This window comes from Sprattus sprattus (assembly GCF_963457725.1).
Source record: "Sprattus sprattus genome assembly, chromosome: 11".
Lineage (NCBI taxonomy): Eukaryota > Metazoa > Chordata > Actinopteri > Clupeiformes > Clupeidae > Sprattus > Sprattus sprattus.
Genome location: NC_137909.1, coordinates 17,401,167 through 17,416,111, shown reverse-complemented (window position 1 = coordinate 17,416,111; position 14,945 = coordinate 17,401,167). Strand labels below are relative to the sequence as shown.

At 42.8% G+C, this 14,945-nt stretch overlaps 1 protein-coding gene across 1 annotated transcript; it reads left to right on the top strand.

The window, feature by feature from the left end:
- Nucleotides 1–233: 233 nt before the first annotated feature.
- tmem232 (transmembrane protein 232) lies at nucleotides 234–11,887 on the top strand (the record flags this gene model as incomplete). The annotated part of the gene is made up of 13 exons (XM_080847235.1): nucleotides 234–373; nucleotides 476–584; nucleotides 3,359–3,464; nucleotides 3,638–3,795; nucleotides 4,032–4,131; nucleotides 4,314–4,435; nucleotides 4,888–5,042; nucleotides 5,547–5,670; nucleotides 5,905–6,082; nucleotides 7,198–7,370; nucleotides 10,140–10,438; nucleotides 10,688–10,766; nucleotides 11,714–11,887. The coding sequence occupies 13 exons, from the start codon at nucleotides 234–236 to the stop codon at nucleotides 11,885–11,887; spliced, it is 1,917 nt and encodes a 638-aa protein (XP_080703361.1).
- Nucleotides 11,888–14,945: the final 3,058 nt, after the last annotated feature.

The following is a 14,945-nucleotide window of genomic DNA, read 5'->3' as shown; positions in this document are numbered from 1 at the left end:
TTTTTCTCTCTCCCCTTCTCTGGTAGGAGGCGTGAAATGAGCAAGACTGTGCGTTCTCGTGGCCATAGCAACACGGCCAGAAAAAAACTTTCTCACTGGAAGCGCTCAAAACTTGCTACAGTTTGCAGCATGGTTTGTAAAGGTCTCCTTTCCGCTCGACATCTGGAGAAATTCGGGTGTTAGATGTTATTGGCTACGAGTTATGGATTATCAAAACTAACCAGTCGCGTAAGATGCCCATTAGGAAAATTCCAGTTGTCCACAGCTTGGCAGTGATTTCCCAATCACATCATAAGGATCTCCAGGCACGACTCATCAGGAGGTCTGAAGTCTCCAAAGAAGCTATAAACACCACGAGTTTTCATGCTACCAAGTGAGTTTATAGATGACATTTCAATTGTCTTGCATTTGGGTCAGCCTATTGGATAGAATATTTAGAAGTTGGTATTGACTAACTAACTGTGTAATTTTCTAGAAACCCATTTGAAATAACAGAAGAGTTTATTGAACATTTCAACCATGCCAGTGGTCAGGATCAAGAAAAGTACATTGGACTTGCCAACCAGCTCCTCAATGGCATCAAGGTAGTGATGTTGGGTTCTCGAACGATCCAATTGTTTTCAACGGTTCTTTGGTATTTATTAATTTTGTATTGTTGTGCCCACCCTTCACTGCATGTCCTAAATACACTCCACTCCCCTATATGTGAACAGCGAGAACCAGGCAGTCACAAGAGATAGACATTGTTGTGTTGCCGCATCCGTGTGCGCGTCTAAGTTTAATCAAGGACTTCGTTAGAACAAAGCAGTGAATCAGTAGCATAGGCAGATATATTCATTTGGGTGTGTGTGCTCATGGGATATAAGGTGTGCAAGAATCTAAGCAAAAAGTGATCTGTAGATCAACCATAACAGTTCTTCTTAAATATTTGCCTACTATCAATTTTTGTTTTGTTACATTGTAGCTATCGATAGCAGGCTTGCGGTATTGTTTACTGTTGCTTAGCAACATGTGATAGTTTCCAGAAATAAGTTGTCGGAGGCAATCTGCGACATTACTTTTTTAATACTACAATTATTCCCTCAAAAAACATTATAGCACAGCTGTTGTACAACAGAAAGAAAACAATGATGCATGTGTCCTGGATTTTGACCAACCAGAACGTGTGTGGACTGTCATCTGCAGAGTCTTTTTCCTCTGCATCTGCTCGCTCTCCTGTAACTTTGGCTATGTGGAGCGTGGTTGCCTTCCAGCCTGGTCTCAGCTCACTATCCCGGGCGAGGCGTTTGTGGCCCGCTGGGCCACCCCTCTCCAGCAGTGGTGGTCGCTTGTCTAGTCGCTTCCTCCTCCTTGCTCTCCTCCATGTTGGGTACCCAGTCTCTTCTGCCCAGGCTCTTCTTACATTTATTTTTTACATTTAGTCATTTAGCAGATGCTTTTGTCCAAAGCGACGTACAAGGGAGAGAACAATCAAGCTAAGAGCAATAAAACCTGGTGTAACAATAAATACTGCTTATTTTTTTTCAAAAAAATTGAAAACGACATAGAAAGAAAAAGAGGTGCGGGCCTGTCACTGCTTAAGTGCAAGTTAAGCCAAGGTGCCAGTTAGGAAGGGAGGTGCTCTCTATCTTGAAGGAAGAGAGGGACGCCCCTGCTCTGGTAGTGCTAGGCACCGGGGGCAGTGCCAGACGACGCTCACTGGATGAGCGCAGCGTCCTGGGTGTAACATTTGCCCTTACAAGAGCATTTAGGTAGGTGGGAGCAGACCCAGTAAGCACTTTGTAGGCAAGCATAAGTGACTTGAACTTGTTGCGAGCAGCTACCGGCAGCCAGTGGAGCTCAGTGAGTAGCGGGGTGACATGTGCCCTCTTTGGTTGGTTCAACACCAGACGCGCTGCCGCGTTCTGGATCATCTGTAGTGGTTTTACCACGCATGCCGGCAGGCCCGTTAGGAGGGCGTTGCAGTAGTCGAGGCTGGAACTCACCAAGGTTTACACCAGCAGCTGGGTGGCATACTGGGTTCTTCTCACTCTGGCAGCGGCTGACCAGCTTGCTATCCAAAATGGAGCTGTAGTGCTGCCTCAATGAGTGGCCAGCTGGCCTGCTCTGCTGGTTGGAGATTGAGGACCTGCAGCGCTTTTCCTTCCAAAGCGAGAGTGACCTGGGCTCCTGTCACCTCTGCTGACCAGGAATTGAACCAGGCTGCCAGATGGAGCTGGATGAGGTACGTCTAGAGCCGGTGCTCTCTGTTGTCAAGCGTCATCGCTGCTCGCGGAGGAAGTCCTGTTGCCATGGTTCCTGGTTTGAGTGACGGTGACATTGGTAGCTCTTAGCGCAGCTGCCTCCACTGTTCTCCCCGGGCACTGGTGCACCCAGTCCCTGGTCCTGGTGGGGCTGCAGCGTCAACCCCAGTTCCTGATGATCTTAGTTCCTCACGATCCCAGGTCCTGGCGGGGTGGCGGAGTTGGGGACCTGCTGCTTCTTCGCCATCCCAGCTGGAAACACTGATACAGAGGGGCAGGAATGGCAGACAGGTCTATTCCCAACATAACAAAGACACTGACGGTGCACAGCTAATTCAGACTAACACATGGGCTAACACACACCCACAGCATTACCACAGAACACACAGACGAACAAGTAGTCACACACTTTACACTTGACACAAAATGAGGGCAATACACACATATTCGAACACAGATATCCACACCATTCTTGCACATAGCATGATGGGAACCAACTGAGAGTCTCTTTCATTTCACACACGTTCAAACGTGCTTGTTTCATTGTGCAGTCTTTATTGCACTGACCCATGCTCTAGGCGCTCTCATTCACTTCAAGTGGCACCCTCCGTGATGGCACAGCTTTCTTGAGTGTACGTACCATGAACGACAATTTTGTGTGCGCCCCTGATTCTAATTACTATAAAGTAAGTGTGCTGGGAAGTACTGTCAGTTCAGTTAAGTAGGCTACTGACAGCCATACCCATGTGTGTTTAGTATTATGGTCAGACCACAGGCCAGGAAAGCCTTGGTGTGAAGTCGGGTGGTGTGACCGTCCGTATGTACTGGATGTACAGAGTTGCAAACTGACATCATATACAAAATGTGTCCAAACTAATTCTAAAAGTGCTTATTAAAATAGTGATGTAACTTCATTTTTCTGTACATACTTTTAGATGAGATGTTTTTTAAGCAAGACTATAATTGGTCTTAACTGTAACTGCACTAATCTTTAAAGTTATGGTCTCTCATATCGCCACTCATACTGAGAATGCCCAGCAGGGGGAGATATACGTCTTTCTCTAGTTTTCCTGACTGCACCATTGACCTCAAGCAAACTCTTGACTCTTTAACAGCGTCGAGCCGGACTAAAGTCCATGGGAGAAGGGAACCATGTTGAACTTCCTCTTGCCTGGAGAGAGCTGCTCTTGCTGAGCTTGTGTAATGGACAAATACAAAATGGTGGGTAGATGGCCTTAAATTGATCAGACAGACATTCTGGGAACCCTTAGGTGACAGCCTGTGTTATCACCTCAAGCCAAACTGAATATTATCACCATGAATTGTCATCTAATCTGCAAAACAATTTAACCACTGATGGTAGGACAAACCGTGTTTTTCTCTTGTGTTTGTAGCTGCCTTTGATGCCCTTTTGGTGTCTCTGGATCAGGCACCACTGCATACTGATCAGATCCCTGTTCTGTTTTACCTGGGGGAGTCAGTGCTCTACTCAGTGTGGTCGGATGCCTCGTCTAAACCCAACCTGTACACATGTGAAATGAAGTTGCTGAAGGTTTCTTTGTTTTCTTTCCAATGCTTTGTGTCTAGTTGCAGTTTCATTTCCTCTTCCTGGTAACATTGTTTTCAGATACGAGAGTTTTTGTTAATATAGTTTATTTATAACAGTTTATATATCCCAGATAATGATAGGTTTAAATAAAATTGAAGCACAGTAGCCAGAATATACTGTAAGAGTGTATCTCCTAGAAACATATTTTCATCTGTTATGCGTATGTTTTTTCTCTTCAGCTTGGATATTTGGTGTTTCTCAGGCTGTTTCTCTTCTATGTGTCAGAGAACCTGATTGGATATGAGGACAGTAGAGCTCATCTTCGCAGTTTTCTAAGTGGTATTACAAATTCTCTCGGACTCAATAACATTCTGGTAGACAAATGTGTCAATTAAAACATGAATGCTGCAGGGATATTGGCTACTCATTCCATCAATTAGATTTGGATTGTTTTTACTTAGTTAGCAGAGTTATTTTTCAGTAAAAATGTATCCAGTTTAACATTTTTCTTATTCCTTCAGCTCTGTCACATTGTGAGGCATGCTATCATCAATTTCCGGACATTTCATTTGCTGTGAACTTCATGATACATGTCGGACAGATAATATGTGGAAGAAAAACCAGCAATCAGGATTTGGAGCAGGTATCCTGATTCAGGAGGTTAATTTAAGGTCATCTGCAATGCAGTATAACTTTGGAACACGTTCTTAAGTCCCTGAAACATCTGTTGGTAGATAAAAAAATAAAAGGATAACTGATGTGATAACAGAACGTGGAGAAGTGAATACAAAAGAGCTTTCAAAATGATTCATAGAAACATTCCACTTCATTGAACAGCTAACTCTCTCAATGAAATCTAAGCTGGATTCCCATCATGTATTGCACAATAGCAAGGGACAAATGTTAGAGTAGTTCTGTTTAAATTGTACAGGATTAGGTAGCTACCGATGTTTATCGATCGCACCGATTGAACGCAATCTGAGAGAGGACCAAGCCGAGACTTACTGTAACCTATGACCCTCTAAGTAGTAGTGAAAAAGTAATTATTTGTAAGTAGGTATGAGGGCTGATTTCATGACTTGATTCTCCTAACAGCAGGTCGGTGCACCAGAAGCTCAGGAGTACAAGGTGAGCCATTTCCTGTGGCAGTGTCTGCTCTGCTGGTATTCGGTGCAGCACTGCATCCCTCAGCTGCCCCAGGTGATGGAGCACCTCTTCCTGCATAGAGACCAGATGCTGCAAGACAACTGGTGAGTCTGCAGCACTAGAGGGAATATGTTAAATTTGAGTATCATAGATGCCCTCAAAAATACTAAAATTAAACCCTTGTTCAAACTACTCTCTATTTACAAAAAAAAAAAAAACATTCCAAGCAGGACTAACTTAATAGAACCTCCAAGGGTTATGCTATAGGGTCAAGCTGCTGAGTGGGAACTTGATCAGGTTAATTGAACTAGGCTGTGGAGTTTGCAGAGCACAGAGCTTGCAGAAACTGCTTGCAGTAGTATTCAATACCATTTGTAGCAGTGTAGCCTTTAACTCTTTTTCTCTCTACATAACTCTTTGACAAATATAAGACTTGGTTGACAAATATAAACTGTACACAGGTCTTTTAATTGTGATAATTCTCATGTGGGCACCTCTGTCGTTGTTGTTGTTGTTGTTGTTGTTGTTGTTGTTGTTGTTGATATCTCCTCAGTTTGATATGCTCTATGCTGATCTCTCCAGAAACTTTTATGTCCCTCTCGTCTCAGGGTGGACAGTAGCTTGGGACTCTTGGTGCTCGGTGAGGCGGCTAAGACCAGCATGCTCTGCCTGCGGGCCCTAATGAGCCTTCAGACGAGGCAGAGGCAGGAGAGCCGCTCAGTAGTGGAGAAGGTAAGGCCAGTGCAGGTGCTCTGCCTTACGGCTCTGTGTGACCATCTGGTCCTCTCACGGCTAACATCAGGGGGTGCAAGAGCCTTTGCTTAGTCAGCTGTGTGGTCTGTTTTCCAAGAATTTACACAAACAAAACACAAGAGCCCAAGGAGTGCCAGTGTTTGTTTGTTTGTTTACGTCTGCTTGCTCATCATCACGTGTTTGATACTGGGGCAATATGTTCTGAGTTAACAGGGTGGGACGGCACCGAGGGCCGCCTGGCCTTGGCAGTTGGAGCATACTTATTGCGGTGTGTTGGCCGACGTTTGCCTGCAAAGCAAGAGTGCGGAGATACAGAAAGTGGCACTAGTGGGTCAAGCAAGCCAGCCTGGACAGAGAGACCCCGGAGGACTGCTGTCTCTCCTGAAGCTATGTGAGTCCAGTAACAAGACACAGGCAGGCTATGCAGCACCTGGCTGAGCCCATAACAACACTACACGTTGTAAAGTCCTTACAAGCATATTGTGTCGATATTGGGCCCTTGCTGGCTCATACTTTGCTGGCTGGTATCATGATTTAGCGGTGCTGTTAACAATAACATTCTGGGGAAAACGCAGTAACTTAAAAACACAGTGATTGGATAAATCTACTGGTGTTTGTGTGTACAGTATCCATATCAGGAAAGAGAAGTATAAAGAGTAAACTAGATGAAGAGTTCAAAGTAGTGAAGGATCTCAGTCTCTAAAAGTTTTTGAGAGTCCTTGAAGCCCACCTGTGAACTAACATTATTGCCAAAGTCCTCTTATTACCTTATGTTCTACCTCAGCATAGCTGCCCTCTCCGTGTCTCTTCCCCTGAGCAGATCTACAAATCATCCGTCATGCTCGAGCATTATTTACATTAATCACCCACAAGTGACATTGGCCCCATATCAAAGCATTTTAAATGGATCTCACCTTGTCCTCCACTCTCCTGGGCACCGGCCCCGCTGATGAGTAAGATTACAGAGAGGAGTATTACTCACAACTCTTTCTCTGGAGCGAAACGACCCGATGCGAGAGACCACTCTCACTTCACCAGGAGCTCAGGAATGAATAAAGGAGACATGGGGAGGGCGGTGTGCATGTGCATGCTGGTGTGTGTGTGTGTGTGTGTGTGTGTGTGTGTGTGTGCACAGGTGTACTTGTATGTGTGTGTGAGGGGTTTGCCAGTTTTTTACGAAGGTAGCACTCTGTACAATAAAATGTCAGTGATTCTCTAAAAACAAGGACACTACATAGTATGTAGTGGGGCTGCCAGAAATCCACCTCCTGGAGCAATGCACTCCTGCACAGTTTAGTGACAACGCTGCCCTAATTCATCTGGGGCAGCTTATCTGAACTATAGGGCCATGTGTGCTTTCTCTTTTTCTCTTTCTTTGTTTATTAGTTCGGTCCTGATACTTAATCTGTCTATTTCTCTATGACTGTATATATATCCCTCCATCCATCCATCCATCCATCCATGTAGCCTGACTGTGAGTGGGGTGTGTGTGTGTTGTGTCTGCAGCAGGGGACGAGGAGGACTGGAGGCTGCGCTACAGTGCGGTGCAGGCCGTGGCCTGCGTGTGCAAGGGAGTGGAGCCCCGGGGAGGCCTGAGGACCGCGGCCTGGCTGGTCCTCCATGAGCAGCTGAGCCACACGCCGGACGAGAGCGTCCACACAGCAATGACACTCATGGAGGTACAAGAAGACCAGAATTCATTTGGGGGAGATACAGAGGGGGTGGGGTGTTTATTTTGAATACTCAGTTTCTGTATTGCGAGTTGAAAATAGTTACTGACGTGAAGTAACTAGCAGAGAAAATGCAGAAAAGGCACAGTTTTTGAGTTTTTTTGTTAAACGAGCACTTTGTTAGTGAGTGTGCATAATTAATTATGCTTGTTGCTCCAAACTGTAGTTCTTCACTCTTGTGACTTCACTCCATAGCCAACTGGAATGTCCTGTGGTTCTCCAAACACCATCTGCTACAAAGGCTGTCCATGCCAGGAAAATCTGGGTTTCAACACAACACTTTATGACCTCAAAGCAGTTCAAATTGCTGGTGAAATACTTGAACAGAGGAGTCAAATTGCTATCCTCTGAGTTAGCATTCAGCTTCATCAAGCCAAAGAAATACTTGCAATCGCAAGTTGTTGCACATATTAATGTACTTAGCTTTATATCTGAAAAACACAGTGTTGGTTTTTTTTAAGAAGCAAAGCCCTTGTGACAAACATGTGAGATGGTTGATTGAAAGGGTACCTAATCTTTTTAAGCTTCAACAGTCATTTTTCATTTTCATCACCGCCTGCAGAGGCATCATCTGCATTCCTAATAGAATCAAACTCACTGAGCCAGGGGAGGAAATAAAGACCTCAGCATCCTCACCTAGAAACAAGTATTTCCAGGCAACATAAAGCAAACAACATGTTCTGGAGAGACAGGAGTGTACAGTGGGTAGGCCTGGCACTTTGTTGGGGAAAAAAGGGTGAAATTCTCTTGTGCGTGAAAGTGGGGCGGCTGATCACATCCTGCGGCAGGGAACAAAGGCCTGCTCGTCACCCAGGTGATTGCTCTGGCGGCCAGACAAAGGCCTCTGTGAAGGCATCAGCCGAAATACCAGCTGCGCATGAGCGGGGTCTGGCCCACGTCTGGCCTACGTCTGGTCTGGATGTGGCCTGTAGTCGGACGATGTTGCAGGGAGGGAGACAGGGTCGATGTCTCTTTGATGTGATGGTGTGACGAGAAGCCCCTCACCGCTGTTCCATTGTCCGTGTTAAGAGTTTTCTGCTCATCAACCAGTCCTCTACCCAACAGGAGAGAAATGGACAAGAAGAAAAGAAAAAAAACATAGAGAAGGCAAAAATGTTGGGAACATGATTAACTCCTCAAGGTGAACCATCAGTGATGGGGAAACTTTTTCTTTCTGGGAGGCCTTGAAATAGATCACTGTCTGTTCCATGGCAACACAAAATTGCTCTTCATTTCATCTTAATTGAGGAAGCCAAAAGAAGTATCCTCCACTGGCGTGCTTGTTTTTAAGTCCTATTTTTTTCGTGTGCGGGGTAGGTGAATCACTAATTCAAAGTTAGAGCCTCCTGCTGTTTTGTCAGTTCAGACTCTTTCTGTCCTTGACCTCACGCCCTCCAGGAGATGGCTTGTATGCTTTGCCTCTGAAAAAAAACCTTTCTGGAATATTTAAAAGAAAAAAGTAGATGAGTAAAATGGCTTAATAACTTGAGATGTGAGGAGCAAAAGTTGTGGGTATTTCAATGCAAGACGAGCTTGCTTTTCTCCTCATCTCATTAGTTCCTCCTGGCAGGCACATACAAAGCACATATTACAAACCAATGAGCAATTGTTTTACATCTGAAAGGATTAATTTATCACTGTCTGAATGCTTGCAACTTGTTACGCAGGCCTCCAAACAAAAAAGTAATTAAAATATTCATAAGTATGCAAGCATCACTCAAATGTCTTTTGGGTAAATGCCCAATCTTTTTAGTTGTAAGTCAGATTTTTATCATTTCTAGTAGCATGAGATGAATATTTAAATATGGAATGCAAATGGCTTGGTTCATATTTAAGTGCAAGTTGGACTAGTAGGAATGTCGGCCAATGTAGGAAAGTAATAATGTAAAGAGACAGAAGTATTTTGACCCCTCCAGTGAAAAGAACATTTCTAACCTCGTTAACATGTCCATCTGGTGTTTTCTATATGATACAAGACAAAGTTAAATATAATAAAAGTTAAATTTAAAGCGAAATATGCAGTCATCTTCTTGAGTATTTTCACCTTGAAACTGTAGGGTACCAATAACTTACCCTCTGGAACCAATCCCATCAACTTGTAAGGTGGGGCGTTACATGTCATACAGTATATTAGCATAAGGCTATGTCCAAACGAGAGCTATCAGAGGTGAAGCCAGGAGTACCTATTTTGCATATTCATAGCTCCGTGAATACTAATTGAGGCAAAGGTGTAGAATTACATCCAAGGCATTATAAGGTGATAGGATTTTTTTTCAGGAAAAAAAAACATCTACATAGGTCATTATGAGGAACAAAAATGAGTTTTAAGGGGTTTAATCAATGCCAGGAGAGGGACTACAAGAAATCACATTACAACATCATTTGGTTACATGTATTAGCTATGCTTTTATTTTTACATTCCCTAGTACAAAGAATCCTATGGGTCAAATAATATTTGTTAATACTATATTACTACTTATTACTTTGTTTCACCATATACTTTACTATAAACCTTTTAGTATAGTATATGGTGTAACAAAGTAATAAAGGACCAAAACAACTGGGCCACAAAAGGCACCATGCGGGCAGTTTACAGTTCTCTTAAAATGTTTGATAGATTTTTACTGAGAATTGACATGATATGAAACTGGAATAAAGGGTCTTTATTTAATTGATATGAAATGCAATGAAATGTGACTGAGGAGGCCCTTGTTCCAGGCTTTGGTTGGTGCTTTGGACAAACCCCTTCAATCTGAGGGAGCACGGAGCCCGTCCAGCCCTCCAGCCGCCCTGTCATGCGAGCGCCTCATCTCCTGCCGGCTAGCGCACTTCCTGTCAAGCCTCTACCTTCCCCCGACCCCCCACGAGCTCCCCGTTTACTCCCAGCTGTACAGTGGGCCTGAGAAACACGTCCTCCAGAAGTCTATACCTGAAGACGGGCAGGTGTCGCCCAACAGGATCCGGTTTAAGACCCCTGTGCCAGCGCCAAGGGTGGACAGTGGACTTCAGACACCAAGGTGATGACAACTTCACCCCTCACATATGCTAAGAAGTTATTCTTTATTTCCTAAGTTTTATGTTATGTCTTTGTGGTTCTCTTATGCTGCAATGTAATGCTGGAAATTAGAAATTTCACCAGTACACTTTATGTTATGCCTATGGTGATTACTATATTATTTATGGTGAAATATTTGTTGCTGTGTCAGAACTGTGCTACTTTGTCACTGTGTTGTGTGTAAGTCTTAGTCCCCACTTATATATTTCAGATCAAGTCAGAAACAACAAGCTCCCGGGGACTTTGTGACCCGTACAGACGTAGATCTGTGGAAAGTCGTTGATGATCAGGTGAGGTTGACTGGATCTAGATGATCTGTTGTTCCTCAGTATCATCCTCACTGCACTAATTCATATACAGATTAAGTCCAGAGACTTTCCAGTGATTTAGGATGGAGGTGACTAAACACATTAAGTCCAGTATAGTAAACAGTGGCTGAAATCTTTATGACCTGGACAATCTCCGGGTGTATTTATTACATGGGCAGCGTGGCAACATAAAACATGGATTTTAGCCCATCTAAGTACATACCTTGCCCTGTCAACACCACCCACTGTCCTTGACACTGCTGTGAATCCATCCATTTGATGCAAGGATGGCAAACCAGAGTAGCACTCCTAACCTACTGTGTACTCTCTCTCTACTCTATGGTACTTTTTAGATTTTGTCTAATTTGAGTGGTTAGCATTATAGTATCAACAGGACTCCTAACTTAACGTATCTTGATTGGTGTTCCTCAACTGTAGGTCGTTTTGGATAAAAATTTCTGCCAAATGATAAATGTAAAAGAGAGTGTGATAAAATGTACAGCTTGGACTTCCAGTGAAGAGGAGACACGTTTATTAGAGTTTCCTGATAACCTTTACAGAAAATACCTCAGATTTCTTTTTTTTTTTTTACTGCAGTTAAGCTGTGTATCTCCTTCAGTAAAATGTAATTCTATTGAGCCTCCTGCTTGTGCAGGTAGGGGAGGGAGTGTGGGGTGTTTCTGGTAAGCGTTCTTTTTCTGAAGATGATCCTGCCGGGCTGCACGGCTCATAGCTCACACTTGATTTCCAGGCTTGGTAGATGTGGCTAGATTTTCAAAGGCATCTAAACACAGTCTGGACTTTAAATTTAAAGCTTTCAGGTCTCCTTGCCAATAGAAATAAGAAAATTACCCATCAAAAGAGCGCCATTGTCACTGATCGCTTGTGCAAGATATAAATTCATAAATTGTATCTTTTTTTTTTTGTAGTGGCAGAAGGAACTGCAAATCAAAATAGCGGAGGAAGAGGAGATTGAAAAGGAAGAAATGGCCAAGCACCAGAAAAAAGATGAGGATAAGTTTAAAGACATCATGGCGAGGCGAAAAGAGATATTGAAAAAGGACACTAAACCCTATGAATTCTGTACAAAAATACAAGACTGAAGTTGCAGTTGAGTTCAGTGTTTTTACATTAGTATAGAATTAACTATATATTAGATGTCCCAATTATGATTCTGATAGAGATCTCCCAACTTGTTTTCTCACACTATTATTGACTAAATGTGTAAAGTATATTCGCTTACTCATCAGAACGTATTTCTCCACAATGATCAAGCCCTGTTGTTAAGGCCTACAAGAAGGTAAAATCCAAATGTATCTAAAAAACGTTCTGATATTCTAGCAGGATACAAATTTATACAGACTTTTATACACTCTCTTGTGCTCTTAGTCTGCTATACATATGGAGTTGGTATTCACTGCAACTATCCTTAACATCTCCACAGGGACTGTTTAATAATTGTGTCTGTGTTTTCTTCATTTTTGAACAGTTTCAACCATAGGAATTCCAACCATTACAATATGGATTTGAACACAGTGCTGTAAATACACCATGGAATGTGATGATTGAAATGTCTCCACATATGTAGTTTTTGACAGTGCAGTGTGGTATTTTTCATGCTTTATAAGTTAGCCTTATGGGCAAGATCAAACATGTTTATGTTGTGTTCTTATCTTGAAATATTGTTTGTTTGTTTTGTTGAATATGTATCTTTCATTACAATTGGCTGAGTACAACAAAATTACAATATGTCCCTGTTAAATAAGTGAATAGAAGCATCTAGTATATACAATTGCAAAATTTAAATCCACTTAAATGCCTGCAGTGGCTTAGTGAAGAGAGACAGTCAGATGTGCCTGAATTTACCATTGAGGGGAGTCTGTATCTGTATCTGGTCTCCATCCTTTTGCCTGTTGCCATGGACACAATGTATTCTTCCATCTTTAGTTCCTTTATTACCCAAACGTTTCTCTTTTATTGTTTTGTTTTCGTTAACAGTTAATTAGTACTAATCATCTAAATGTAGAAGGTTAAAGACACTCATACAAGAGGCATGTCATTCAGTCATAGACGAAGGCTTTGGAACTGGACAAGCATAAGACAGCCTGAGCTGCATGGTATCAAGTGTTGGTATTCTAAGGTCATGGCCTGCATCTCTTCCACATGACAACCTCCCACCAGAGTGGATAGAATGAGAGAGGGCCAGCTGTTGGACCTAAAGCTGTGTTGTGATCTAGGGGGGTTAGCAAGTGGGGGAAAACTGTAGGATACTTAGGGGGTCAGTTACTAGCCTGGTTACCAGCCCGAACTCCGCCCACAAAAAAATGTGGACGGGAAGTTCGGTCTGGCTCTTCGACCGTTGGGGAGAAATTTTTCCTGGTAGGAAACAGTACAGCCAATCAAAGTGCCAGGGCGGGCTTTATACGATTATCGACAGATGATGAACAGTAACGTAATCAACCACGTCACCAAAGAGCGCTCAGTTCAAATTCGTGTTCAACAAACATGGCTGCCGCTGGAGAGCTAATATGTGTAGATTCTGCCATTAAGTCGGTTTTAGAAGACCTCGACAGCCCCTTAACTTTGAAAGAGGAACAAAGAAACGCAATCAAGGCATTTGTAGATCGTAAAGATGTTTTTGCTGTCCTTCCTACGGGATCCGGTAAAAGTTTAATGTATCAGATGGTCATACTACGTTGCTCTGATTAGTTCTAGGTATCCAATTGAGCGAAGAGGCATTTTCTTTCCTGGTTCGTTGAAACACGCCCCATAATCACAGCTCAATGGAGAAGACTCAGACTCATATTCTGACTAGAATTATGAGTATGACATCGTCAGGCTAGGTCAGTACTTGACAGAGGCCCTGAAACATGGCAGGCTCTATACCCTTTTGAAATGTAGACTTTAGCGTTTGAGGTTTTGTTTCACAGGGCCTGATATGCAACTCCACCCCTAATCACATCTGTGGATTTGTGAGATGATGACAAAAAATGTCTCAGTGATCATGTTGTTTCTCATTCAGATGACCAGCTCTTTTCAGATAACTCTAGTGATAAGAGACAGTCTTCCGGTGTCTGTGAATAAAAAAACAAACCGTATATTGTTCAGGGTTATACGAACCAATGCTTCAGAGGTATTTTCACCCACTTAGCTCCAATCATTTACCTGGTTGCCTGGTCAAAAGAGAACCTTTGTTTTTGATGACTGTTAAATCTACGGCGATTTAACAAGCGACCCCTTTCATTTAGGTTTGCTCGTTATTGCCCCTTCATGTAACAGGATCCACCGATTGAATTTTGCATGAGCGCTAGGCTTCATCCCAAACATCAACAGCACTCTTTGACTCAAAGGACACAGATCACAGAGAGGGTCTATGTTTTTTCCTCTTTACTTTATTTTCCCATTATATTACATTTAAAGAGAATTTTCCCAAAGATGAAATTTGACTCGACAGCTGACAAAGGTATAAAAGAGAGACCCACACTCATTATGTGCGAGCTCACATACATACGTGCAAAAGTGAGCGGATACATACAGACACATCCCTCAAATTAATCAAAAGCTTCTTCTTATTTTTTTTTTTTAATCGCTGGCCGAGGTTTAAAATTAAGACAGATCAACACAATATAAAATTGAATTTCTTACTTTTAAGGCCAGCCTTTGACTAGTGGGAAAAAACATTGTAGGGCACGAAATGATTTGGGCAATTAGAAATTTTATGCACCAGACATTACGAACAGGGCTTCTACAGGACCAGCTTCGATTCTTCATCTGACATTCACACACACCCAACACAGCATAGAAAGAAAGAGAGCTCCCACATTCAGATGAAACATGGAAAATACACACATAAAAAGTTCACACATCACAGCATCAGTTGGCCCAGCAATCCTTCATCTTCCGACAAAAAGAAAGGCGATTGCACTGGAACGCACAATGGAGCAACTTCTCACTTGTCCTATAGAAAAGCTCATGCTCAGATTCCTCTTTTTGGTCATTCCATGAACCACTATTCCATCTTAGTGCTTGACAACGACCAGGCATTCCCGTTAAAATGCCAAGTGTGGTAAGGACCCGTTATAACTTCTGACAGTATAAGGATCCAAAAATAAAATGTAGATCAAATGGCAGAGTTGCATAGTTGAGATTGCCCACGCATTT